This window comes from Oncorhynchus kisutch, linkage group LG27, assembly GCF_002021735.2.
Source record: "Oncorhynchus kisutch isolate 150728-3 linkage group LG27, Okis_V2, whole genome shotgun sequence".
In the NCBI taxonomy this organism is placed as follows: Eukaryota; Metazoa; Chordata; class Actinopteri; order Salmoniformes; family Salmonidae; genus Oncorhynchus; species Oncorhynchus kisutch.
This window is the reverse complement of record NC_034200.2, coordinates 11,446,242-11,472,277: the sequence shown is the minus strand read 5'-3', so window position 1 is coordinate 11,472,277 and position 26,036 is coordinate 11,446,242. Positions and strand designations below refer to the sequence as shown.

At 43.5% G+C, this 26,036-nt stretch overlaps 4 protein-coding genes across 9 annotated transcripts in view; 1 reads left to right on the top strand and 3 right to left on the bottom strand.

Annotated features, from left to right (window-relative positions):
- The first annotated feature begins 116 nt into the window (after positions 1-116).
- On the top strand, positions 117-9,139 carry LOC109872238 (E3 ubiquitin/ISG15 ligase TRIM25). 3 transcript variants are annotated; one of them, XM_020463405.2, is made up of 8 exons: positions 117-248; positions 441-723; positions 4,438-4,755; positions 5,749-5,841; positions 5,930-6,014; positions 7,922-8,011; positions 8,248-8,307; positions 8,422-9,139. In XM_020463405.2, the coding sequence occupies exons 2-8, from the start codon at positions 454-456 to the stop codon at positions 8,952-8,954; spliced, it is 1,449 nt and encodes a 482-aa protein (XP_020318994.1). In that variant the 5' UTR covers positions 117-248; positions 441-453; the 3' UTR covers positions 8,955-9,139. The 3 variants fall into 3 exon arrangements, with proteins under 3 accessions (XP_020318994.1, XP_020318993.1, XP_031663240.1); XM_020463404.2 differs by having other exon boundaries at positions 135-248; positions 438-723; XM_031807380.1 differs by having other exon boundaries at positions 193-248; positions 342-723.
- A 1,090-nt stretch (positions 9,140-10,229) lies between these two features.
- On the bottom strand, positions 10,230-18,410 carry tox4a (TOX high mobility group box family member 4 a). 4 transcript variants are annotated; one of them, XM_020462797.2, is made up of 9 exons: positions 18,311-18,410; positions 16,641-16,706; positions 16,207-16,503; positions 15,824-16,078; positions 13,632-13,982; positions 12,988-13,068; positions 12,118-12,870; positions 11,883-12,037; positions 10,230-11,706 (listed from the first exon to the last, which is right to left on the bottom strand). In XM_020462797.2, exons 1-9 carry the CDS (start codon positions 18,314-18,316, stop codon positions 11,649-11,651), a joined length of 2,022 nt encoding a protein of 673 aa, XP_020318386.1. In that variant the 5' UTR covers positions 18,317-18,410; the 3' UTR covers positions 10,230-11,648. The 4 variants fall into 4 exon arrangements, with proteins under 4 accessions (XP_020318386.1, XP_020318387.1, XP_020318384.1 ...); XM_020462798.2 differs by having other exon boundaries at positions 16,207-16,500; XM_020462795.2 differs by lacking the exon at positions 18,311-18,410 and adding an exon at positions 16,894-17,700.
- Positions 18,411-18,556: 146 nt separating this feature from the next.
- On the bottom strand, positions 18,557-20,989 carry LOC109871504 (H/ACA ribonucleoprotein complex subunit 3-like). The gene is made up of 3 exons (XM_020462399.2): positions 20,963-20,989; positions 19,091-19,159; positions 18,557-18,885 (listed from the first exon to the last, which is right to left on the bottom strand). Exons 1-3 carry the CDS (start codon positions 20,987-20,989, stop codon positions 18,745-18,747), a joined length of 237 nt encoding a protein of 78 aa, XP_020317988.1. The 3' UTR covers positions 18,557-18,744.
- chd8 (chromodomain helicase DNA binding protein 8) overlaps positions 20,852-26,036 on the bottom strand; it is a 28,192-nt gene continuing 23,007 nt past the window's right edge. The window contains exons 34-39 of the mRNA XM_020462491.2: positions 25,408-25,635; positions 25,102-25,197; positions 24,582-24,725; positions 24,344-24,448; positions 24,128-24,232; positions 20,852-21,949 (exon numbers count right to left, since the gene is read on the bottom strand). Coding sequence (XP_020318080.1) covers positions 21,605-21,949; positions 24,128-24,232; positions 24,344-24,448; positions 24,582-24,725; positions 25,102-25,197; positions 25,408-25,635 — 1,023 coding nt within the window. The 3' untranslated portion in view covers positions 20,852-21,604. The remainder of the gene's footprint in view (positions 21,950-24,127; positions 24,233-24,343; positions 24,449-24,581; positions 24,726-25,101; positions 25,198-25,407; positions 25,636-26,036) is intronic.

Below are 26,036 nucleotides of genomic sequence, written 5' to 3'. Positions count from 1 at the left end.
CTCTTTTGTTAAACGTTAATGTATGTTACAGTAGTTTATTTTATAGCTTATTAAAGCTCATTATTAAAAAAGTAGCTCAAAAGATATAACTGCAGACTATTTCCCTGTTGTGAAGTGGCTCCAATGACAGTTGAGTCTAGCCCCGCCTCCAAAGGAAGTATACACAGGGAGCTTTGCTTTCACTTTTGAATGTTTGCACTGTATACAGTGAAGTACACACAGGCAAGGACCGAAAGCTGACTTTACAGGTAAATTATTGCATTTTGTGTGATTTAGCGGCAGTGCACAGACCTTCCCATGTCTAATTGCCTACTACGCTAACATGCCATTCACTTCAGCAGCTGGCTACTATTTGAAACGGACATTTTGGAGCACCACCTACAGCAGTCAGGGGATACTTCGTTTCCTTTTAACCTTATACTCCAATCTTTGAACAGCAGGAAAGGGAGCAAGATGGACGAAGACTGTACCATTCCTCTGTCAAGCAAAACCCAGCTTGAGGTGTTGCTGACATGCCCAGTGTGCCATGACATATTTAAAGACCCGCACCAGCTGTCCTGTGGGCACAGCTACTGTATGGTGTGTCTGGAGGGCATAATAGACTTCGGTTCAAACATGCCCTTCCGCTGCCCAGACTGCAGGGCCTACTTTGGATCCACGATTGACGTCCAGAAGAGCTATACCCTGGCTAACATCGCAGAGGACTTCAGAGAAAACCTAAAGGTGCTCCTCTCAATTTGTTCACAGATCTGGTTTATTACTTTTGCCAAGACTTCTGTTCCATTTATCATAATTTGTGTGTCTATCGATCTGTCAGACACGAGGCCATTATGAATCACTACGCCGGGCAGACATTTGTTTAAATGGGTGTAATAGTAAAGACCATAGGCAGTTCATGTGTTTCAAGTTTTGGGAAGCTTACCATTTATCCTACCATTTCTACTGATATGCACATTTTCGTGGAACAGTTTCCTTTCCTCAAAATCATTGTCACGTGGTGAATCATACAAATGACATCTAAAAGTTCAAATTCAACTATGGTGAGAGCACTAGCCTCTGACACATTGATACACTGTGATCCATTGGCGGCTAAATAAGTGAGAGCATAGAACTCAAGAGAACTTCCATTATCAACTAATTAAAATACATAATAAAAACAGGTGAAAATATCCTGATGAAAATTCCGGTTGTTTCAATCACATTCATCTCTCTTCTCCGCCTGTCTGCCTCACTTTCTATCTGTCTTGACTTGAGTTTTTGCTAGTGAAGTTTTCACATGGTCAGACCGGAAGCTGTAACGAACGAATTTGGAACAGCGGATCAACTCGCCTATTCCGGGAGCTCAAAGTTTCCTTCGCCAGTGAGCTGCTTCTTCTTCGGTGAGGTTTATCGGGGTTGGCATCCAACGTTGTGGTGCATTACCGCCACCTACTGCAATGGAGTGTGGGCCAGCTAGAGAAACTAAATTCAGCCCCGTTGGTCTTAAAAAAAGAACCACATATTTGAGACTTTATCTAATGACGTTCTACTCGGTATTCTCTTTAAACTACTTCCCTGTATACCCTTCTGGTGAGCTTGGGACAGAAAGCTGTTTTTATGGCATTTCCACTGGATATATGGGATCACCAGTTATTTTGCTCTTTCACACACTGGCTTGGTGATTATTGAGGCCGGGAGTGTTGGAATGATTTTCAAATAATGAGGAACAATCATTCCCAATAGCTGTAAAATAAATTAAATAATCAAAAAAAAGCTTTGTTGACTTGTGTGAGGCAAAGAAAACAGTGGTGAGTTAAGACCAGTGGCAATTTTAGCATGTAATTCTTGGTGGGGCAAACTCAACATATATTTTGTTTATATACAGGCCAGCAAAGCCAATAAACAACAGTAAATAATGCATTAATTGCACTATAACGGTGACAAACGGTGCCTACAAACTGTTAGGGCCTACATAAAGCTGTGCCAACAGTAGAGATTTATTTTCAGCATCGTGGAGTGAATCCTTACCCCTTCTACACCTGGCTATCAGCAGAACCTTGTCTGGCAGCGAAACAGTTCATTCAGCCTTGTTTACTGCCTTTAAAATAAACATAGCTGATATGGCTGACTTGCTTAAACAAATGTGGTTTCTACTGACAATTGAGACGTAAAAACTATGGCATAAGGGAATGTTGAGCGTATAAGACGCTATCTGTAACTTCGATTAAGACATTAATGAGCGAGCTAAGACCGGCGTAGTCAATATAACTATGTGTTGAGCACTTTTGAAATGTACAGCGACAGAATTCAGAATCCATGGGCCTTGCTTACAGTATTCTCCCTGTACAAGTCAGAACTGTAGGATAAATAGAGGGGGCATATCTTACAATATCTTACAATATTCAATGATGGCACCAAGTGAGAACAGTAGGCTAAATTATAAGGGGGAAAGTGCCCAAATTATTAGGGTGAGTCACATGGGCTACTAACAGCTTTCTACACAACATACAATTAGTATTACTTTCTTAGCTACAGTATAGATATTTCCCTGGCATATTACATACTTTATGCAGCAGCATATAATATATTATTGGACTCACGGTTGTGCTGTGCTCACTTGAACAGGAAGGCAGGGCGGCTGTCCTTCTTGTGGGCAAATTTTGTCATGGAACTCTGGCATTCTCTGTATTGATGGTGCTTTAAAGGACTGGTAACTCGGATAAAAACAAGGTCGAATCATGACGTCAGTGATCTTCAGGTCAGCGCTTCAAAAAGAGGCCAGAGTTCCCGACTTGGAATTCTGAGTTGGATGACCGTTCAAAATGTATTTTCCTAGACAGAGCTCGTTTTTTTCAGAGTTCTCAGTTGTCTTTAACTCACTGAACTCTGAGATTTCCTAGTTCTGAGGTTCCAGTTATTTTGAACGCGGCAGAAGTCTTGCTGGATTGACAGCATGGCCAATGTATTCATCCTTTTCTAGAAAATAGACCCTTAAACCCAGACTTGGACCACACACCCTCTCCACTGAATAGCAGGCAGAGGAAGCAAAATAGTGATTGCTTTGCAACGCTTGTAGTTAGCCTTCCTTCCAAACCACTCATACCACTACGATTTCAAACTTGTTGTGTAATATTCATGTCCAATGGCCGATGAGCACGGATACCTTTTATCTCTAATTTCTCTACATATGACAAGGACTTAAATGGATTTGCCAGTAGATTGTCGACGTGATTCCTGATGACTGCATGCGAGTTAAGATTTTGAAAGTATGATGTTGACATGATCAGTCAAATCAAAGCTACGTTAGAATATAACTTGATTTGTCATTTTATCTGTGGCTAATGACCTTGAGCCTTCTTGTATGGGCACTTCTAATGTAAATCTATGATAGCACCCAAGTAGGCTTGAACTTTCTAGCTCACCCTGTAGTTTTTGCGGTGACGTATTGTCCCCATGAGTGACAGAACACTGAGCCAATCCCGGACGTAATTAGAGAAGATTACCAACCTCTATGCTCTGTATTTTCCGCTGGCTGCCCCTCCACCACAGACAACACTGAGCTAGGCTGCAACACCTGCAGCTTTATTAACTCAATAAATGTGTTTAGAAACTGATACACATCAGTTACACATTAATGCCAAAATAACATGCAGAACAGGCACAACCTTTTTTGGAATTATTGTATACATTTTTATTTTAGCTAAACCGAAAGGACAAGGTAAAAATGTGTTGTTCTGCCCTTGAGCAAGGCGGTTAACCCACTGTTCCCCGGGCGCCGAAGATGTGGACGTTGATTAAGTCAGCCCCCCGCACCTCTCTGATTCAGGGGTTGGGTTAAATGCGGAAGACACATTTCAGTTGAAGGCATTCAGTTGTACAACTGACTAGGTATCCCCCCTTCCCTTTCCTAAACAGATGGAACTCAAAACCGAGATGCTCATGTCTCCGCCCTAACAATGGGAGTCTTTGTCCCAAAGGCGGGAAGATGGGCAACAAGCTTAGGTCTGCATATTATTCCCGTAGAAACACATTAGGCTTATACTGGACAGATTTTGTGAGCCCTCTCGCTTCGATTCTTCCTCTCTGATGAAACTATATCACCGGAGAAATCATTTGAGCGAGAGAAACAGCGCATCTCTATATATAGCCCAAGTATCTGATGCTGTCTGGACAGAAATCGCATGACGTGCCATACTCTTTTGATCCAGACAGCATCAAATACATGGTCTACACATACTGAGACAGAGGGACGCTGCTTCGCTTGCTTGGATGCTTTAACTGAGATTGATGCGTCTCTCAGTCAAATAATTGATAAATATTTAAATATCTCATTTGGGAGGGCAAGGAAGTACGGTAGGGCGGGCCCATAACTCTAGCCCTGCTACCTGTCACTAGATTGGTTTTGCTGACTTATAAATTAACCATGATTAACTGATTGATTTTCTGATTTAATTGAAGGCTAAGAAGACAGAGAGTGCGTATTGTGACTGCTGTCCAGAGAAACAGAGCCTGGCAGTGAAGACGTGTCTGAAGTGTGAGGTGTCACTGTGTCAGGAGCATGTCCAGGATCACCTGCAACTCCCTGCCTACATGGGACACCCTCTGGTCAAACCCCTGGGGGACCTGAGCAGGAGGAGGTGCCCTGAGCATGACGATGAGGTGCTGAGGTACTACTGCTCCATGTCGAAAACCTACATCTGTAATATCTGTGCCATGGACAAGAAACAGATGAACCTCACCGTTGACACCACCAACGTTCTGGGCAGAAAACTGACTGTGAGTTTTTCACCTCTCTTCTTAAGGATAGCCATAGGAGAAATATATACAATGCTAGTTTTACATTCTTGATTTATTTTCTGTTACCCTCCTTCAACCAGAGTAAATGGGGTGTGGTGTGGCGGGGTAGGATTTGGGGGGCAGAGAGTTTCTCATACACATAGTACACTTCCAGGCAAGTACTGTAGAAATCCCAGGTTTGAGAATGAAGTGAGGTTCTTCCGGTCTTAATCCAAAAAAGGTTGTCTCTCAAACACAAACTATATCGACTTTATTATCCCACCAGGGGGAAATTTGTTTGTTTATGTGCTTAAAAGACACAAATAAATAAACCATAAAACACAGAATGATACACACACCACCCAGAGACACTGCCCATGCAGAATGATTGGCACAATATTGTAATGTATAATATCGCAGACAAACAAACACATCGGTATAATAGCACTATTTAAGCACAAGTACATATACACGGAGTATACCAAACATTAAGAACATTTACCCTCAGAACAGCCTCAATTCGTCGGGGCATGAACTCTAAAAGGTGTTGAAAGCGTTCCACAGGGATGCTGGCCCATGTTGACTCCAATGCTTCCTACAGTTGTGTCAAGTTGGCTGGATATCCTTTGGGTGGTGGACCATTCTTGATGCACACGGGAAATTGTTGTGTGGAAAACCCAGCAGCGTTGCAGTTCTTAATAAAAGCCGGTGCGCCTGGCACCTACTACCATACCCCGTTCAAAGGCACTTCAATTATTTGTCTTGCCACTTCACCCTCTGAATGGCACACATACACAATCCATGTCTCAATTGTCTCCAGGCTTAGAAATCCTTTAACTTTGTCTCCTCCCCTGATTGAAGTGGATTTAACAAATTACATCAATAAGGGATCATAGCTTTCACCCGGTCAGTCTGCCATGGAACAGAGCAGGTGTTCTTAATGTTTTGTATACTCAGTGTACAGCTGTGAGTATGTGTGTAAATGGGTTTCAGGCATTTATGGAGCAGCAGTTCCAGGTGCTAGAGGGAAAGCTACAGGAATGCAAGGACTCTGTCAGCAAGTTGAAAGAAGACTTCCAAAACGAAGTTAGTCTGCGTTTGTGCACTCTACTGTAATGCTTTGATCGTTTTTTGATTTCTTGTGAGATTCATCGTTTTATTTCTCTGTGCACAGAGGCAGAACTCTAATTCCAAAGACTCCCGCATTAACAGTGTAACTGTGGTGTTGCTGTGCCTCTGGTTCATTGTCCTTTATTATGGTGAGTAGATCTGATAATGACGCAGTCAGTCACGACTTGGATTTCTTTTATATAGTATTAAATGAGTCATTTACTCTCTTACTTGCCCCAAATAACATTGTCAACCATTGACCTGCATACACTTGGACTTCAGCAAGGTGTATGTGTGGGTGTATCAAATCAAATTCTATGGGTCACATACATGTAATTAGCAGATGCTATTGCGGGTTATAGCGAAATGCTTGTGCTTCTAGCTCCGACAGTGCAGTAATATCTAACAAGTAATGTCTAACAAAGTACACCACATATACCCAATACACACAAATCTAAGTAGGAATGAATTAAGACTATATGCATGAGCGATGTCAGAATGGAACGGACAAAGATACAGTAGAATAGTACAGAAAAAACAATATATACATATGAGATGAGTAATGTAAGATATGTAAGCATTACTAAAGTGACTAGTGTTCCATACCTTAAAGTGGCCAGTAATTCCTAGTCTATGCCTATATGCAGCAGCCTCTAATGTGCTAGTGATGGATGTTTAACAGTCCGATGGCCTTGAGATAGAAGCTGTTTTTCAGTCTCTCTGTCCCAGCTTTGATGCACCTGTACTGACCTCGCCTTCTGGATGATAGCGGGGTGAACAGGCAGTGGCTCGGGTGGTTGATGTCCTTGTTGATCTTTTTGGCCTTCCTGTGACATCGGGTGCTGTAGGTGTCCTGGAGGTTGGGTAGTTTGACCCTGGTAATGTGTTGAGTAGACCGCACCACCCACTTTCAATTGTGCATCTGTAAAAATGTGTGAGGGTTTTAGGTGACAAGCCACATTTATTTAGCCTCCTGAGGTTGTTGTACCTTCTTCACCACACCATCTGTGTGGGTGATCCATTTCAGTTTGTCAGTGATGTGTGCCTCAAGGAACTTGAAGCTTTCCACCTTCTCCACTGGGGTTCCGTTGATGTAGATAGGGGGGTGCACCCTCTGCTGTTTCTTGAAGTCCACGATCATCTCCTTTTTGTTTTGTTGACGTTGAGCACTACTCTCCCAGAGCTCACACCTCCTCCCTGTAGGTTGTCTCGTCATCGTTGGTAATCAAGCCTACTACTGTTGTGTCGTCTGCAAACTTGATGATTGAGTTGGAGGCGTGCTTGGCCACGTAGTCATGGGTGAATAGGGACTACAGGAGGGGGCTGAGCACGCACCCTTGTGGGGCCCCAGTGTTGAGGATCAGCGGAGTGGGGGTGATGTTTCCTACCTTCACCACCTGGGGGCGGCCCGTCAGGAAGTCCAGGATCCAGTTGCACAGGGCGGGGTTCAGTCCCAGAGTCTTGAGTTTAATGATGAGCTTGGAGGGTACTATGGTGTTGAATGCTGAGATATAGTCAATGAATAGCATTCTTACATGGGTATTCCTCTTGTCCAGATGGGATAGGGCATTGTCTGTGGATCTATTGGGGCGGTAAGCAAACTGAAGCGGGTCTCTTTTATTTTTTAAATCTTTATTTAACTAGGCAAGATCAGTTAAGAACAAATTCTTATTTTCAATGACAGCCTAGGAACATTGGGTTAACTGCCTGTTCAGGGGCAGAACGACAGATGTGTACCTTGTCAGCTCAGGGGTTTGAACTTGCAACCTTCCGGTTACTAGTCCAACGCTCTAACCACTAGGCTACCCTGCTGCCGGGTCTAGGGTGTCAGGTAAGGTAGAGGTGATATGATCATTGACTGGTCTCTCAAAGCACTTCATGATGACAGAGGTGAGTGCTGCGGGGCGATAGTCATTAAGCAGTTACCTTTGCCTTCCTGGGCACAGGCATAATGGTGGCCATCTTGCCTGTGTGTGTGTGTGTGTGTGTGTGTGTGTGTGTGTGTGTGTGTGTGTGTGTGTCTCTGTGTCTGATGAACATTTTGTCTCCATCACAGCATATAGTTCTTCTCTGGAAAATCAAAACCTCACAGACACACTGAAGAAACAGGAGACTCTCTTGCACGATGTCTACTCCTCCGTGGCAGGTGAGAAGCAAATAAATAACTTTTGTTCTTTGTGGATGATCACACTTGAAGATTCCTGTACTGTAGAAATAAGTATAGCTGCACGATGTCTACTCCTCCGTGGCAGGTGAGAAGCAAATAAATAACTTTTGTTCTTTGTGGATGATCAAACTTGAAGATTCCTGTACTGTAGAAATAAGTATGGCAATACATCTTTGTTGCTGTGGTAATAAGCGATGTGATGTATTTGTTTACAGAATTCATAGTTGACAATCCACCAGAGGGCTACAGAAATGCAGACACCAGAGAAGCCCAACGTAAGCAGTGATACAATGGGTCTATAGTGTGTGTGTGCGTCAGTCTATCACTGATCTGATGTGCTTGTTTGTGTGTGTGTGTCACTGATCTGTGTCCCCATTTGTCTTTCTTAGGTGCGCTGACTCTGGACGTAGACTCGGCCAGCCCTTTTCTCAAAGTGTCCCTTGATCTCCAGTCTGTGGAGAGAGTGGAGGACAAACTGTCCCTCCCCAGCCACCCCTCCCGCTTTGACAAAGCCCCCCAGGTTCTCACCACCCAGTGCTACTCCTCTGGGAGACATTACTGGGAGGTGGAGGCCAAGGGCTACTGGGACATCGCTGTGTCCTATCAGAGCATTAAGCGCAAGGGGACCGAGGGCCCTGTTTTTGGCCTCAACAAGGAATCCTGGAGCATCACACACAATGCAAAGGGAAATCTGTTTGCCTACCACAACAAGATGAAGAGGGAAATCGCCAATTCATTGAAAGGCAACAGATTGACAGTGGTGGTAGACTTTGCGAAGGGAACCATCACTTTTTCTGAGGTGAATATCAACCTGACCAAGCTGCACCAGTTCAATGCTCAGCTCAGTCAGCCTGTGTGCCTGGGATTTGGCCTGTACCGCGTAGATCCTCCCAGTAGAGTCGCCATTATAAAGACCCAGTAGTGGCCCTCCACGGCACACTCATCACAAAGCACTGGACTGTAGAGAATAACCAAGTATTGTCTCTGCTGAAACAAATATGTAAATGTTTTACTACAACTCCCGTTGTCTCAGGTTTCTATTATACAAATAATGTTGACATGATTCTATTGTATCTTGATTAAATAAAAGTTTAAATGATTGTTTTACCTGATGTGTCCATCAACGTATTTTTTAAATATATTTTTTTACATTAGTCGTTTAGCAGTTTTACATTACATTAGTCGTTTATCAGACGCTCTTATCCACAGCGACTTACAGTTAGTGTTTCATCTTAGGATAGCTAGGTGGGACTACCACATCAGTCATCAGGTAAATTTTTTCTCTCAAAGTAGCTATCAGCGAAGTCTGTGCTAGTAGTAAAAAAAAAAATGGCTCTTTTCAATCCGCATGGCGGAAGTTCAGCTTTACAGCTTGATTGCAGTTTAAAGGCAAAGATCCGCTTTAGCGGAGACCCCATTCAAGATAAACGTGCCATTTGTCAGTTCAATCTGAAATGACCTTTACATGTCTATCACGGAATCTGTAACTCTTTAGCTTTACAGATTGAAGTCAAGTGAGAGTTACCTTACCTAATGTACTCTTTGAAGAGGTAAGGTTTCAGATGTTTTCGGAACATGGGCAGGGACTCTGTCGTAGCATCATAGGGAAGCTTGTTCCACCATTGGGGTGACAGAACAGAAAAGGGCTTTGACTGGGACAAGAGGGATATGCCCTCCCATAAGGGTGGGAGGGCCAGCAGACCAGAGGTGTCAAAACTAAGTACTCAGGGGTGTAGGGTTTGAGCATAGCCTGAAGGTAGGGAAAGGCAGTTCCCCTTGCTGCTCTTTGTAGTAGATGCATCAACTGGAAGCCAGTGGAGTGTGCAGAGGAGCGGATTGACATGGGAGAATTTAGGAAGGTTGAACACCAGGTGTGCTGGGAATTCTTTAAAAATTGCAGGGATTTGATGGCACAAGTGTGGAGCCCAGACAACAGCGAGTTGCAGTAGTCCAAACAGGAAATGACTAGGACCTGCGCGGTTTCCTGTGTGCATACCCATGGGAAGTAGCAACCCAATTAAAAAAAAATAGGCCTTTAATACTCCTGTATGATTGGAGAATATTTTTGTTTATTGTAAAGGATGTATTAAGTAAATTCAGTGAGAGGCTCATTAATTACTGTTGGTCTGTCACAGCCATCCCTTTTAGCACAAACATTCACCGCTACTCACAGTAAATGAGACACCAGAGTTTGAGCTCTTTATCTTCATTGCTCTTTTATTTAAAAATAATGGAATAACATGAAAGTCAAATTGACCTTGATTTCTAGTCATTTATTCACACTGGACTAGACACAGTGGACTTTTATTTTACAATAATGAAAAGTAAGAAAGTCTCTAGAGCCCACTAAACTATATGTGAACAGAAACCAAGAGTCTAGCATGATACACCACTTTCCTCAATCTGATATTTTCACTATTTCCCAACAGTTACTTAAAGAGACGCTGAGAATTTTTTTCTGAGAACCTAAAGGCAACCAACAAAAGAAAGGTGGGTATCAAATATTTATCCAAATAGATAAGAATAAAGATGGAAAACTTTTTATGAAGCTTTTGGCTGTCAAAACTGACTTCAAAAATAAAAGTATGTGGACACCCCTTCAAATTAGTGTATTCGGCAATTTCAGCCACACCGTTTGCTGACCGGTGTATAAAATCGAGCACACAGTCATGTAATCTTCATAGACAAACATTGGCAGTAGGTTGGCCTTACTGAGCTCAGTGATTTTCAACATGGCACTGTCATAAGATGCCACCTTCCCAACAAGTCAGGTTGTGAAATTTCATCCCTGCTAGAGCTGCCCTGGTCAAATGGAAGTGCTGTTATTGTGAAGTGGAAATGGTCTAGGAGCAACAACGGCTCAGACGTGAAGTGGTAGGCCACATGAGCTCACAGAACGGGACAGACGTATGCTGAAGTGCACAGAGCCCTGATCTCAACTCCATCGAACACCTTTGGGATGAATTGGAACACCGACTGCGAGCCAGGCCTAATCGCCAAACATCAGTGCCCGACCTCACGAATGCTTTTGTGGCTGAATAGAAGCTCGTCCCTGCAACAACGTTCAAACATCTAATGGAAAACATTCCCAGAATAGTGAAGGCTGTTATTGCAGCAAAAGGGAGGACCAACTCCATATAAATGCATATGATTTTGGAATGAGAGGTTCGATGGGCAGGTGTCCACATACACTACATGACCAAAAGTATGTCAACATGTGACAGCACTATGATCCAATGTACCCTCTGGAATAGAGCCCTTTAGAACCCCACTATGATTTCAGGTTCCTTCATATGGTATACATCCTCTCATAACACCATCATTGTGAATGGACCCGTTGAAAAAGTATGCACGTCCAAACAATACAACACACAGAAAAATATATACTTCACGCCCTGTCCTCGCACGTTTTATCTCGGCCACTGTCCATCTCTAAATGAATCCCATGTGTTATGTTGATCATTTCCTTCCACTGGATCGCTTGGTGGTACATGGCATTCTTCTCCAAACGCCATTTCATCCTCTCATCCCACTCAGTCTACCTTAGGCCTGTTATCACCCCTGACCCAACAAGACGCAAATCACAATTCTCCCCTTGTCTGGGTGTGGCCGGTCTTTACTTCACAACCATGGTGTTGTGATTCCTGATGGAGCACCAGGCCATGAAGATATCCCTGAAGGAGAGAAAGGGGAAAACAGACTTGTCTTTTTTATTTTTAAAGTAGACATAATCAATCAATCACGTTCCTTTTTCTATTCCAACAACTTCTACTCAAACTTCCCAAAAAACGACAAACTTTTCTCACAGAGAGAAAGGAACACAAATACGTTGATATCCAAACCCACAAACCTGCAGTGAGTGGCGACACATTCACTGCTGCAGTACTCTTTGTCCCAGTCCGTGCTCTCTATCGCAGGGTTGGTGCATCCTACTCGTACACAGAGAGTCAGGGGGCCAGAAGTAGCGTCAGTGGCACGTGGAGACACATTGAACTCCATTTCCATCTGAAGAAAAAGAGGTGAAAGTTGAGCAAGAAGCCGAGAGGAATATTATATTTAACATTGGGTCAGAAAACAAAGCTAACCTCTCCCGAAGTGAACTCTTCCGTAACCAAATCCTCATCCGCACTCGTTGTCAAGTCAGTGGACTTCGCCAACTGCAGAGCCACTGTAGGGGTAGAGTATGCTGATGCAGGCACAGCGGAAGTGGTGACACCAATTGAGTGGGCGGTTGCTGTTGTCGTAACAATAATAGGCAAGGATGAGTCTGCCTGCAAAGAGGCCGGGACTATCTTGATCTGTAGTGGAGGGGGAGGTGTGGCGGTGATGGACACAGGAAGCCCCGGCCCGGCATTCCCTCCTCGGGGCTTGGCCTGTAGGGGAGGCGGGGCTGGGGAGTGTACCATCTGCTGGAGCCGCGGGGGAGGAGGGGCGTGCTGCATCTGCAGCAGAGGTGGGGGCTGGCGTGGGGCTGAGGGCAGCAGGGTGCGCACACCGCCAGGGAGCACCGTCACCATGGAGTTGGGTATCTGATGGAGCTTAGCCCCGGCCTGGAGCATCTGTTTGGAAATGATGATCTTGGTGATGGTGGGGGTCAGGGTTGGGGTGACTGTGGGGCCCAGGGTGGGGGGCTTGCAAGCGCCTGTGCGGGAACGCGTGGTGACTTGGGGGACGTCCAGAATAATGTTGGAGGCGCAGATGTTGGTGATGGTATTCTGGTCTGCGATGTGTTGGGGGAGACGGGGGGGGCGGGCGGGAGCCAGGGGGGCCAAAGGCACTGGCTCAGGTATTGGAGGAGGTGATGGTGAAGAAGCTGTGTCCATCACGTCAATGGAGGGCTGGGGAAATGAGCACATTTATTGAATAGGTAACAATAGCTTCTAGACATTTACAGTAAAATATTGTCAGCACTACAGTCACGGTTTCCAAGCAAAGACAGGCCAAGAGTTTCTCACCTGTGAGAGCTGGTTGGCTCTGTAAGCTGCTAGTGCCTTCAGGTACTCCTTTTTCGCTGCTTCCGTCTTTCTCTTATACACCTAATAGTGACAGGGTATAATTACATAAATAAAGACGTGAGTCTCCACAAATGTCCTTGAAATTTTATAAATGTACAGTTAACTGACAAAATAAAAGGAAACACCTACATAAAGTATCTTAATAGAGTGTCGGGCCACCACAAGCCACCAAAACAGCTTCAATGCGCCTTGGCATAGATTCTACAAGTGTTTGGAACTCTTTTGGAGGGATGCAACACCATTCTTCCACGAGTAATTCCATCATTTGGTGTTTTGTTGACGCTGGTGGAAAACACTGTCAGGCACCGCTCCAGAATCTCCTATAAGTGGTTCAATTGGTTGAGATCTGGTGACTGACACACACCCTTTAAACCCTCTATGCTTCTTTGAGACCCCTCTTTCAAAGCCACAGATCTCTTTTTCTAGCCATGGTCATCAAAATAAAAGAATAATTAACTCAGGAACCACACCTGTGTGAAAGTACCTGCTTTTTAATCTATTTTGTATCCCTCATTTACGCAAGTGTTTCCTTTATTTTGGCTGTTACCTACATGTGTATTAGTCAAAGTGTATGTACTGTATACCTGTTTCTGCTCTTCCCCAAGACTGTCCCACATGGAGGCTACTATCGTGGACACCTCTCCAAATGTGGCGTTGGGGTTCTGGCCCTTGATGGCAGCCTGAGTGTCCCTGAAGAACAGGGCGTAGGCAGAGACGGGTTTCTGGGGCTCGTTGGGGTCTTTCTTCTTCTTCCCCTTCTTCCCTCCTCCAGGCCCTGCCGTAGCGGCCACCATGGCCGGCTTGCCCCCGCCGCGCCTCACCAAGGCAGGGGAGACTGAGGAGGAGAGCATGGGGGAAGAGGCTGGCATGGTGGAGAGGTGGGAGAGTACCGCAGGGGAGACAGACAGGGACATCGGAGAGTCGACCAGCACACTCTTCAGGGTGACAGCGGGACCAGTGGACAGAGAGAGACGGGGAAAGATACAAGTCTAGATCAGCAGATTTAGTAAGACTTAGCAAGACGCACCTTGCCGAAATTATTCAGACCCCTTGGATTTCTTCCAAAGCGTGTGTTAAACTGGGATTAAAATTGATTTAATTGTAAAAAAGAAAAATGGCAAAAAATACTAATGGTAAAGTGGAAGAAAAATTAAGAAATGAGTGGCCCAATTAGGTACCGTTTAAATGACGCTTAGCTTATAAAGGCTTCATAAAGCCTTCATAAGCGCTACATAAATGTGTTACAAAGAATCTATAACCATATGTCATGCTTTATAAAGGGTTCATAAATGTGGCACAACTGTGAGACATATTGACCCATGTAAATTGTGACATAACCCACGGTCAAATATGATATAAACATGTGCTTCATACAGCGTGACATTTGGTGCTGAAAGATGGCATACGCTCTAAAGTGAAGTCACGTTAGTCACATTACACCTAATTTCATTCCCAGACACTTTCGTCCAAATGTGTAGGCCTGGTGGTCCAATGCATCAAACTTCATTAGTTAGGGTTTGGTTTAAAATACAATTTTATGAAGATAAATTGTGGAAATGGGTAGGGCTTATATATACTTATGACTTTTGACTGTGTAATGTAGTGACGATTACAAAAATGAGCAAAGATTTACAACTCAAATATATAGTCATTGCATAAGTATTCAGCCCCTTTGTTAAGGCAAACCTAAATTAGTTCAGGAGTCCAATTTGACTGTGTGAAATGAATAGGGGTTGATATGTTTAAATAACTAAACCTTCCCTCTGTCCCCCATACATACAAAATCTGCATCCCTCAAGCACAGATTCAACTACAAATACCAGGGAGCTTTTCGAAAAGCCTCAGAAAAAAAGGGCACTGATTGGTAGATAGATATTCAAGGTCTGATTGGTTATTACCCATCTTAAAACATGGTCTAGTTAATAATTATGTTGTGCGCTGTGTATTAAACCACCCAGACACCTCAAAGATACAGTCGTCCTTCTGAACTGAGCTGCAGGACAGGAATGAAACCGCTCAGGGGTGTTACCATGCCATTGGTGATTTCAAAACAGCTACAGAGTTCAATGGCTGTGATGGGAGAGAACTGGAGATGGATCAACAACATTGCAGTGACTCCACAATAATGACCTAAATGACAGAGTGAAAAGAAGAACATGCATCTTGTATGCAACAAGGCCCTAAAGTAATACTGTAAAAGAACATGGCAAAGGAACACACTTTTTGGCCTAAATGCAAAGCTCTAGGTTGGGGGAAATGCAACACAACACACCACTGATTAACTGCCTCCTTATTTTCAAGCTTAGTGGTGGCTGCAGAATGGTATGGGTATGCTTGACATCGGCAAATACTGGGGGAGTTTTTCAGGATAAAAATAAACAGGATAATCCTATGGCAAGACTTGGAAATTGCCATCTAACCATGATCCCTATCATCTTGACAAAGCTTGAAGAATTTTTTAAATAATACATCTGCAAATATTGCACAATGCAGGTGTGCAAAGCTCTTAGAGACTTACCCAAGAAGACTCCCAGCTGTAATGGCTGCCAAAGGTGTTTCTAACATGTATGGACTCAGGGAGCTGAATACTTATGCAACGACTATATTTTACTTGTATTCATCTTTTAATAATGTTAGAATTTTTGTCCCACTTAGAGAGTATTGTGTGTAGATTGTTGACAAACATGACTTTTGTAACACAAAATGTGAAGAAATCCAAGGGGTCTGAATACTTTTGCAAGGCACTGTATAAACAAACATACAAACAGACACTCACCCTGAAGTCATCCATGTCATCATCCTGGAGGGAGCCCGCTGGAGAGGGCGTGGCAGACAGCTGGTCAGGTGATTTGGAACGAGACAGAATGTTCCCGCCATGAAGGCCAAGCCCGAGCTGGGCGCTCAGATCTGATTGGTCAATAGTGGTTAGCTGATTATGTCCCAATAGGCCATGATTCATGTCACCAAGTGGGACATCAATGGTCATTGGAGAGGAGCTGCTGAAATGGGAGCCAATGGAGTGGCCAAGTTCCTAGAGTGACAAGGCCAGGAGTCTTTACTTAGCAATAGCGCTTTACAAAAAGCATCTTAACAAAGCATTAGCATTTGAGAAAAACACGTTCTTGATGCACAAAGCTATTCATAAAGTACACTACTTACCACCCCTAGTGTTGAACTGAGCAGGGCCCCCCCTCCAGGCTGGCTCATCACCCCCAAGCTTAGGTGCTCGAGGCCCTGAGAGGTTGTGTTCACATAGGTGGAGGCAAAGGAGGGGTCATTGCCCCCCACCACAGCATTCCTCACCAGGCTTCCAGCACCCGCGAGGCCCCCTGCTCCACCTGAGAGTTCCCCAAAATGGGAAACCACGTCCCCCACACTGAGTGCTGTGTCCGGGTCCAGGGAGATTGGAGGGATCTCAAACACCTCATCGCCAAGACTGGGGGTATGGAATGTCTGCTAAACAGAGAGAAGGAGAAGGACAACTGTTAATGGGAAAGAAACATTGCATGAACATGTTAAGTGTAAATACACTGCACAATGTCAATAATATGTAGTATGGAAACTGTGCAGGCTTCTAGGATCATGATACCCACCTCAGAGGATAGAAAAGGATGACCTGCCCCAGATATGGTAAGGTAATTATCACTGCCCCCTGGAAACTGCAAAACAGAAATAGGATTCAGTCCTTGTTTTCTCAGTACAGTGGATCACAGCTCCTTTCAGTCCCAACATATCAGGCTCAATTGGGAGAGTCACTTGACTCGCCTGCCGACGCATACACAACATAGGTTATTTTCATTTCGTGTGAATACTCTTTCCCTCCTTGTTTAGAAATAGGCCCCATACCTTGTTAATTGGGTCGTATCCATTATAAGCCTGTGCTTCCAAGAACTCCGTGTCGACATTCTGACCAGTGCCATCAGAAAGTTCAGAGTAAAAGTTAAGATCCATCGTGACAGACCAATCAAAATTGTCGGACTTAACTTCGAATCAACCAAGATTGGCGAGCTCTTTGCAGCTAATGTAGCTAGCTAGAGATCACCATCATGCCAGACAAGACGAATCAATCGACACACGTTTTCAACTGGTGTGCTAGCTATAACCGCTAGCAGTACATAAATAAAGGTAGCACGTCCAACTAATGTTAGCTAAGTAACCTCAGTTCACAAAATTAAATTGTAAATAACTGATTTGTTCAGCATTCTGAGATAGATACTTGTAGCTCATCAAAGGAAACTCAATTCGCTAACGTTAGCTAGCTAGCTAGCAGGCTAGCCAACAATGCTAACGCCAGCTTCCAATGTAGCATTCGGATATAGCTCACGTTTGCTGTTATTTATTTTCTTACAAATAATTGGAAAGATCTTTGTTCCCCATAAGAACCGAAATCTGACCGTAAGATATTTAGCTAGCTATCAGGCAATTTGTCAAAATCACGTTGCTCGTGCTAACTCAGGTCCATATTCAGCCAACTCGACCAGGCTCGACGTTGTGATCTAGTCAATTAATATAGTAGTCGAACAAGTCTGTCTAATCGAGTAAACATAATCGATCGCGTACTCAGGACGAAAGAACATTTCAATGGAAATATCTCTAGAACATCTCCATTTATTTAACCTTACTGGACAACATAGTAATACAACTCTGCTCAGACCTATCCAAAATGTATAGGAAATTGGGATATGGGTCAATTTTGAATTATGCCCAACAACTTCTCGAAGTGTACACTCCCCCTCGTGGAATTTTAAGGAATGGATTGATGTGAGAACGGAGGAAACTTCCTCAATGCCAATCCAACACTCTTTATTGTGATGGACATAAGACTAAATATATGTTTCAAGACGATCTGATCATCCTAACTTGTAACGGTGTCCATTAAAATAGGTCGTTATTACGTGTTCTTCGATCTAAGTGTGTGTCTGTGTGAGATCAGCTCGGGTAGGAGTTGCATGACAAAGCAAAGGAGTTGAGTCCAGCGAGAGAGCCTCTTGTTTACATTGAAAAACTAGCTACTTATACAAGTTAATTAAATATCGTCATAGTAAGAAAGTGGTGTGATATGTAGGGTTTATTAGCTAAACAAATAACAGCCAGTGACGGTCGTGACTGTTGGTGAAGTTAACACAATCGTGGCAATTTTGGGAGAGAAATCCAAAAGCTAGTTCAAGTGGCAAGATGGCAAAAAAGATGAAGGCGTTCAGTAGATCTAGCTAACAATCATACTCGATCTTCAATAACGAAATATTCGTAAACTATATCTTACCTCCATCCTCACTACATCGGTCCGCTGCTTTCCTAATTCTATTTTGTGTTTCCTCTTTTCGATACTTGGCTTCCGGGTTTCCTTGGATTTATTCTGGGGAAATGACGTCACCCTGTAGGGCTTTCTTAGACTTCTTGGTACCGATGATAAACTTAATTAAAACAAGTATGACAAATCGTGCCATAAGAATGGTATTTACAACAGTTTTCACGTACTTATTCAAATGAGTCAAACAGAACAGTGAAAGGTTGTTTAACAAAAACATGATTTATTCCCTCATTCTCAACTTGAAGAAAACAAGTTGCCTATACAGTGCAAATCAAAGTAATACAAAAAGTGATGTCAAATCAGATGACGTTTGATCACATAACCCAATATACCTCAAAGAAATGGATGTGTGTGTACAGTCAGCTAATACTGTTTTTGCTAGACTACTAGAGCACGGGTCTTGGTTGCTGAATGAGAAGGAGCCCGAAGCTTTTCTTCAGTGGCACTCCGTGCGGGGAGAACTTGTCGTCGGGGGAAAACCGAGCCGGATGGGCCGAGCTGGTGGGCTGGCCCAGAAGGTTCACCTTCTAAGATTGAAATAATGGGTTTGTTACAGCCGTATGTAATGAAAAGCGGACAGTACTATGCAATCATAATGGGTTAGTTAGTGCCATTTGGAATGAAAAGCGGACAGAATTACGCAATTAATGGCATTCGAGTGTAATTAAACAGTTCAAATCCAGGGAAAGAAATATTGAAGAAAAAAAACGCAGATACGCAGGAAATGCTTACCTTCAGCGTGTACAGCCTCTCTCCATTTTTGTTAAGGTAAAACTTAAGGAAAATGGTCGCGCGCTCACGCTAAAGATCTCTACAAGTTTGATGGATGCTTCCAAGGTGAGAAAAAACAAACACAAGTGAAGGTACCAAATAAGATGGTAGACCAGATTCTATCCTTCCCAGTAGACTGGTCTCCAGTGACTACATTTAAATTGATAGTTACAACAAACACTCTTATTTATGCGGGAGCAAATTTCCACGTGTAACGAACTTCCAGTATACTTGTACTGTTCGTGTGCCCTCACTGCCATGAACAACCGCGATATTGGACAATGGGGTTCTGCCGTTTACAATGGACTTTCCCAAATCACCTTCTAAATACATACAGTACCAGTCAAAAGTTTGGACACCTACTAATTCAAGGTTTTTATTTTAATTTGAACTGTTTTCTACATTGTAGAATAATAGAATACAAAACTATGAAATCATGTAGTAAACAAAAAGTGTTTAAATCAAAATATTTTTAATATTTAGATTCTTCAAAGTAGCCACCCTTTGCTTTGAGCACTCGTTGGGTCCTTTCCTTCACTCTGCGGTCCAACTCATCTCAATTGGGTTGAGGTCGGGTGTTTGTGGAGGCCAGTCTGATGCAGCACTCCATCACTCTCCTGGGTCAAATAGCCCTTACACAGCCTGGAGGTTTGTTTTGGGTCAATGTCCTGTTGAAAAACAAATGATAGTTCCACTAAAACAGATGGGATGGCATATCACTGCTGTATGCTGTGGTAGCCATGCTGTTTAAGTGGGCCTTGAATTCTAAATAAATCACAGTGTCACCACACACACGCAGGGGTAATCCATTCACCTACTCTGCCTCTCACAAAAGGCATAGTGGTTGGAACCAAAAATCTCAAATTTAGACTCATCAGACCAAAGGACAGATTTCCACTGGTCTAATGTCCACTGCTTGTGTTTCTTGGCCCATGCAAGTCTCTTCTTATTGGTGTCCTTTAGTAGTGGTTTCTTTGCAGCAATTCGACCATTAAGGCCTGTTTCACACAGTCTTCTCTGAACAGTTGATGTTGAGTTGCGTCTGTTACTTGATCTCTGTGAAACATTTATTTGTCCTGCAATCTGAGGTGCAGGTAATTGCTGATTTCTGAAGCTGGTAACTAATGAACTTATCCTCTGCAGCAGAGGTAACTCTGGGTCTTCCTTTCCTGTGGTGGTCCTCAGGAGAGCCCGTTTCATCATAGCGCTTGATGGTTTTTGCTACTGCACTTGAAACTTTGAAAGTTCTTAAATTTTCCACATTGACTGACCTTGCCATGTCTTAAAGTAATGGACTGTCATTTCTCTTTGCTTATTTCAGCTGTTCTTGCCATTATATGGACTTGGTCTTATACCAAATAGGGCCATCTTCTTAACAAGGCACACCTGTTAATTGAAATGCATTCCAGGTGACTACCTCAAAGCTGGTTGAGAGAATGCCAAGCGTGTGCAAAGCTGTCAAGGCAAAAGGGTGGCTACTTTGAAGAATCGCAAATATATTTGGATTTATTTAACACTTTTTTGGTTACTACACAGTTCCATGTTTCATAGTTTAGATGTCTTCACTATTATTCTACAATGTAGAAAATAGTAAATATAAAGAAAAACCCTGTAATGAGTACGCGTGTCCAAACTTTTGACTGGTACTACAAGTGTAAACGGCAGAAGAAGAAAAAAAACTCAAACACATGCGGTCAAGAAAATACACAAGGACCAGAGGACTCAGCTGCTTTCACTGTAGATTGCTGTAATTCATATCACAGATACAGTCAGGTCATAAAACAATAATAATAACTCATTGCAGTCATCTTTGCACCATAGCACACAACTGACCTGCTCTACATTGTACAATACGCCCATCTTTCTAGCACTGGATCAGTAACTAATATACCAGTATCCCCCCCCCCTTAGTTACCACATCCTTTCAGAAAAATGTACATCCACATATTGGACCCCTTCTAGTTCACTGACTCAACAGGGCGCAGAAAGGTCCTATGACATCAGACTCAGGCATCATGGGAGCAAAAGTTCTGGTCTGCTCAGTACGTGTGTCCTCTCATCCAGTTAAACTGGAGGACCAGCTTGGAGGTTCTTGGATAAAAAGGCTCCTAAATACAGCAGGGCTCCCCTTAAAGATGAGGCTGGGAATGGGATGGGTTTGAGGGGTGGTTGAGGGAGAAGGAGAGCAGTGGTTGGGCATGGAGAAACAGTTGGGCATGGAGTCACTTTGTTGGGGTTCAGGCTGCCAAGTGGATGGTCATGGAGGGAGGAGGAATATCATGAATGGAAAGAGTTGGGTGCAAACCTGCTCCTTTCCAAAAATCTACATAAAATAAATGAGTAAAAAGAACCCCAAAAAACAAATGAATCCATAATTCAATATAGATCATGATAAAAAATAAAATGAGGAATAGCATGAAAAGGAAAAAAAATAACATGATTTTTCGGGGACTATATTAGACAAGACGGGCCTGGTCAATCCTCTGAGCTGGAGGAAGAGTCCGAGTCCTTCTGCGGCATAATGACGTCATCCAAAAGGGCCTCCCTGTCAGAACTCTCGTATCCGCCTTGTGACAAGCTGTCGCCGCCTTCCATCTTAACATCAAAGGCTTGAGTCAGGAAAGAAGAATCCTCCAAGTCTTCGTCCTCCATCATGTAGGCCCCGTCTGAGACCAGGGTCTCTTCTTCACCTCCGCCCAGGAGTGGGTCCTCCAGCGGGTCAGGCTGGGGAGCGTGGTGGTGGCTGTGGTGACGGTCTCTCTTGGGAATGACAGAGTGTGCGGAGAGAAGCCGGTGGAAGAGGCTGTCTGGCAGAAAGCCCTGGAAGAAGAAGATCTACAGTTGAAGTCGGAAGTTTACACACCTTAGCCAAATACATTTAAACTCAGTTTCACAATTCCTGACATTTAATCCTTACAAAAAGTCCCTGTCTTAGGTCAGTAAGGATCACCACTTTATATTAAAAATGTGAAATGTCAGAATAGTAGTAGAGAATTATTTCAGCTTTTATTTTTCATCACATACCCAGTGGGTCAGAAGTTTACATACTCAATTAATATTTGGTAGCATAGCCTTTAAATTGTTTAACTTGGGTAGCATTCCACAATAAGGGTAGCATCCACCCAACGTTTTGGGTAGCCTTCCACAATAAGTTGGGTGAATTTTGGCCCATTCCTCCTGACAGAGCTGGTGTAACCGAGTCGGGTTTGTAGGCCTCCTTGTTCGCACACGCTTTTTCAGTTCTGCCCACAAATTCTCTATAGGATTGAGGTCAGGGCTTTGTGATGGTCACTACAGTACCTTGACTTTGTTGTCCTTAAGCCATTTTGCCACAACTTTGGAAGTATACTTGGGGTCATTGTCCATTTGGAAGACCCATTTTCCACCAAGCTTTAACCTGACTGATGTCTTGATGTTGCTTCAATATATCCACATAGTTTTCCTACCTCATGAAGCCATCTATTTTGTGAAGTGCACCAGTCCCTCCTGCAGCAAAGCACCCCCACAACATGATGCTGCCACCCCCGTGCTTCACGGTTAGGATGGGGTTCTTCAGCTTGCAAGCCTCCCCCTTTTCCCTCCAAACATAACAATGGTCATTATGGCCAAACAGTTCTATTTTTGTTTCATCAGACCAGAGGACATTTCTCCAAAAAGTACAATCTTTGTCCCCATGTGCAGTTGCAAACCGTAGTCTGGCTTTTTTATTGCGGTTTTGAAGCAGTGACTTCTTCCTTGCTGTGCGGCCTTTCAGGTTATGTCGATATAGGACTCGTTTTTTGTGTGGATATAGATACTTTTGTACCCGTTTCCTCCAGCATCTTCACAAGGTCATTTGCTGCTGTTCTGGGATTGATTTGCACTTTTCACACAAGTACGTTTATCTCTAGGAGACAGAACGTGTCTCCTTCCTGAGCGTTATGACGGCTGCGCGGTGTTTATACTTGCGTACTATTGTTTGTACAGACAGATGTGGTACCTTCAGGCATTTGGAAATTTATTTTGATTTTCCCATGATGTCAAGCAAAGACACACTGAGTTTGAAGATAAGCCTCGAAATACATCCACAGGTATACCTCCAATTTGCCCTAAATGATGTCTATTAGCCTATCAGAAGCTTCTAGAGCCATGACATAATTCTCTGGAATTATGCTATTTAAAGGCACAGTCAACTTACTGTATGTTAACTTCTAACCCACTAGAATTGTGAAATAATCTGTCTGTAAACAATTGTTGGAAAAATTACTTGTGTCATGCACAAAGTAGATGTTCTAACAGACTTACCAAAACTATAGATTGTCAACAAGAAAATTGTGGAGTGGTTGTAAGACGAGTTTTAATGACTCCAACCTAAGTGTATGTAAACGTGTTGGAGGAAATTAGTTGAAATGATTAATTATGTATACATTTAAATTAGAACCATTTATTTTAATACTATTATGTTATGGTATGAAATGTATGGGTTCTTGGTTAAACTAGGACTGAAAATGTAAGTAAAACAAATTAATTGTCTGTACCTTGCGGGTTTAAGGGAGAGGGATGGCATATCTCTTTAGACAGATAAAAATGTTTGTTTGATGATCCATTAGTGGAGAAGAGTATATCTTTTAGACAGATTGGAATGTTTGTTTTATGAGGGGAGTAGAAGACAATCTCCAGACCTGAAGACACTGCGCTATTGTGTGGATCGGAGAGAGTGTGAGAAACTGATGACGTCATTTTATGTTCTCTCTTTAAAATGTAATGTTCTTTGTATTTTGGGTTAGTACTCTCTTGAATTAAACGCTGTTACCTGACTTTTAAGACTGGTCTCGATCTATTTCATGCAAGAAATTATAAACTTACAACTTATTATGAAATAGATAGTGTGAATTTGGTTTTGGCTACAAAACATGTAGGAATTTAGAATTCCTCTAACAAAACGTCCAACTTCAATTGTATAAAAATATTTTACTATCTGAAATGGAACCTATCCCCCTGTTAATAAAGGGTACTCACAGAGCACCGGGCAGTCTCAGCCCATTCTGGTGCAACTGCAGTGTCAGGATTCTCCTCCAGAAACTCCCTCAGATCCTGCAGCATAGGTCCATGCGCAGCCCCAACCTGAGCAAGAAAATAAAATAAATAAAAATTAACCCTCGGGCAACCAGCATCCACAAATCAATATTTATTTGAGAGAGGAACCCCCTGCACTCAGCCTTTGCCATTTCTCACCTTCTTTCCTGTCCTCATATCAATTATGTTAATCTTCTCACTGCCCGACAGCGCTACTGCCTTCTCGGTCCTCTTCTTCTTCCTCTTGCTTCTGTTCACAAGGAGCTAGGGGTTTGAGGAAGACAGAGTCACTACAGCCGCAGTGGAAAACTCAAATTATTCTGCATTTCTCACAGGGCACTACTTTTATCCAGAGTCTCGTTTGAGCCCCAGCCATAGTCTTCTAGATATAATGTACCTCCAGCATGTCTCCCTCCACCTCATATTCTGGGTTCTCCTTCAGCCAGTTGGGCATGTCCCTGCGTCGAGGGGCCCGCTCCCCACTCAGCACTGTGCCTGTCATGGCATTGACCACCGGGACCGCTCCGTCTGGATCTGACAACTAGGGGGAAGTGAGAGTGAGCGAGGCTTGATGAATGCAGACATTGAATGAACATTTGAGTATGTAGCTGGTTATACTCAGACAAGTATCTGTGTATTATGAGCCGTCTTAACCACTGACTGCATGAGAATGTGGACAAGTATTGTATACACTGAGTATACAAAACACGTGCTCTTTCTTGACAGATTGACCAGGTGAAAGCTATGATCCCTTATTGATGTCACTTGTTAAATACATTTCAAAATCAGTGTAGATGAAGGGGAGGAGACAGGTTAAAGAAGGATTTTTAAAGCCTTGAGACATGGAATGTGCATGTGTGCAGCTCAATATTAGGAAGGTGTTCCTAATGTTTTGTATACTCAGTCTATATGCGTACTTCTTGGTCCCTACGCTTCCTGCGCCCGCTCCCCTCTCCCCCTGACCCGTTGGACATCAAGGCATGCTTAGAGAAGGTCAGCTTCAGCCCCTCCTCCTAAGAGAGTTGGACAGTAAAAGAAAAGGGGGATGGAGAAAGAGGACAGACAACAATTTAGTCATCCCATCTGTACCTCAGTCACCCATGCTTTATCCCAATTTACTTCAATGGCTTAAAAAGCTGAATCAGCTGTTATTACTGGGCTAGAACAAAAGCCCAGGGCCAGAATTGATTCAACCCCTCTTTTCCATGTTCCTCTCATCTCACCTTGAGGAGTTTGACCGTGAACTCAGATTCTTCTCCATCTGCCCCTTCTCCACCGGGTGTGCTGTTGCCTTTCCGCATGAGCCGTGCAAAGCTGAGCTCATCCCCTGCCCCTAGGTCGTCAGAGCCTGGGTTGAGCTGGGCGTCAGAGGCGTAGCGCCGCCCTGTCGGCCACTGCCCAGACAGCACCAGTGTACAGAGGCTGTCCAGACGGTTTATCAACACACGGTCCTGAGGGAGCAACCAGTCAATCACTCCACCGACACAACAAACCAAACCTTTTACTGTACAGTTTATTATTCAACGTCCCGTTTTTCCTGTATTTGAAGTACTAATGTGTAAGCTTTTACACAAACACAATACTGTTTGTTGAACCAGAACATCATCCACATACTGAATCTGGACCCATCCGTACTCTATAGCAGTGGTTGCCAACCTGTTTCGGTTACTGTACCTCCAACTGAATTCTGCTCTGCTAGGAGTACCCCTGAAGTACCCCTACATGTGCATTTTACCAGTAAGCCTATGGTCTTATGAATCTTCTCACGTACCCCCTGTGGAAAGGCCAAGTACTCCCAGGGGTCCTAGTACCCCTGGTTGGGAACCACCACTCTATAGTTGCAGACAGTACA

What these genes read in the sequence shown, in the direction of transcription:
- LOC109872238 (XM_020463405.2), top strand. Translation starts at nt 454, where the DNA reads ATGGACGAAGACTGTACCATTCCTCTGTCAAGCAAAACCCAGCTTGAG. An exon ending in TTCTGGGCAGAAAACTGACT is followed by an intron (nt 4,756 to 5,748) that starts GTGAGTTTTTCA and finishes AATGGGTTTCAG; the next exon opens with GCATTTATGGAGCAGCAGTT. An exon ending in AAGAAGACTTCCAAAACGAA is followed by an intron (nt 5,842 to 5,929) that starts GTTAGTCTGCGT and finishes CTCTGTGCACAG; the next exon opens with AGGCAGAACTCTAATTCCAA.
- tox4a (XM_020462795.2), bottom strand. Translation starts at nt 16,998, where the DNA reads ATGGATCTTAACTTTTACTCTGAACTTTCTGATGGCACTGGTCAGAAT. An exon ending in AAGAGTTCACTTCGGGAGAG is followed by an intron (nt 12,038 to 12,117) that starts GTTAGCTTTGTT and finishes CTTTTTCTTCAG; the next exon opens with ATGGAAATGGAGTTCAATGT. An exon ending in TGTGTCGCCACTCACTGCAG is followed by an intron (nt 11,707 to 11,882) that starts GTTTGTGGGTTT and finishes TCTCTCCTTCAG; the next exon opens with GGATATCTTCATGGCCTGGT.
- LOC109871504 (XM_020462399.2), bottom strand. Translation starts at nt 20,989, where the DNA reads ATGGGCGTATTGTACAATGTAGAGCAG. An exon ending in TATTGTACAATGTAGAGCAG is followed by an intron (nt 19,160 to 20,962) that starts GTCAGTTGTGTG and finishes AGAGATCTTTAG; the next exon opens with CGTGAGCGCGCGACCATTTT. An exon ending in AGAGGCTGTACACGCTGAAG is followed by an intron (nt 18,886 to 19,090) that starts GTAAGCATTTCC and finishes TTTCAATCTTAG; the next exon opens with AAGGTGAACCTTCTGGGCCA.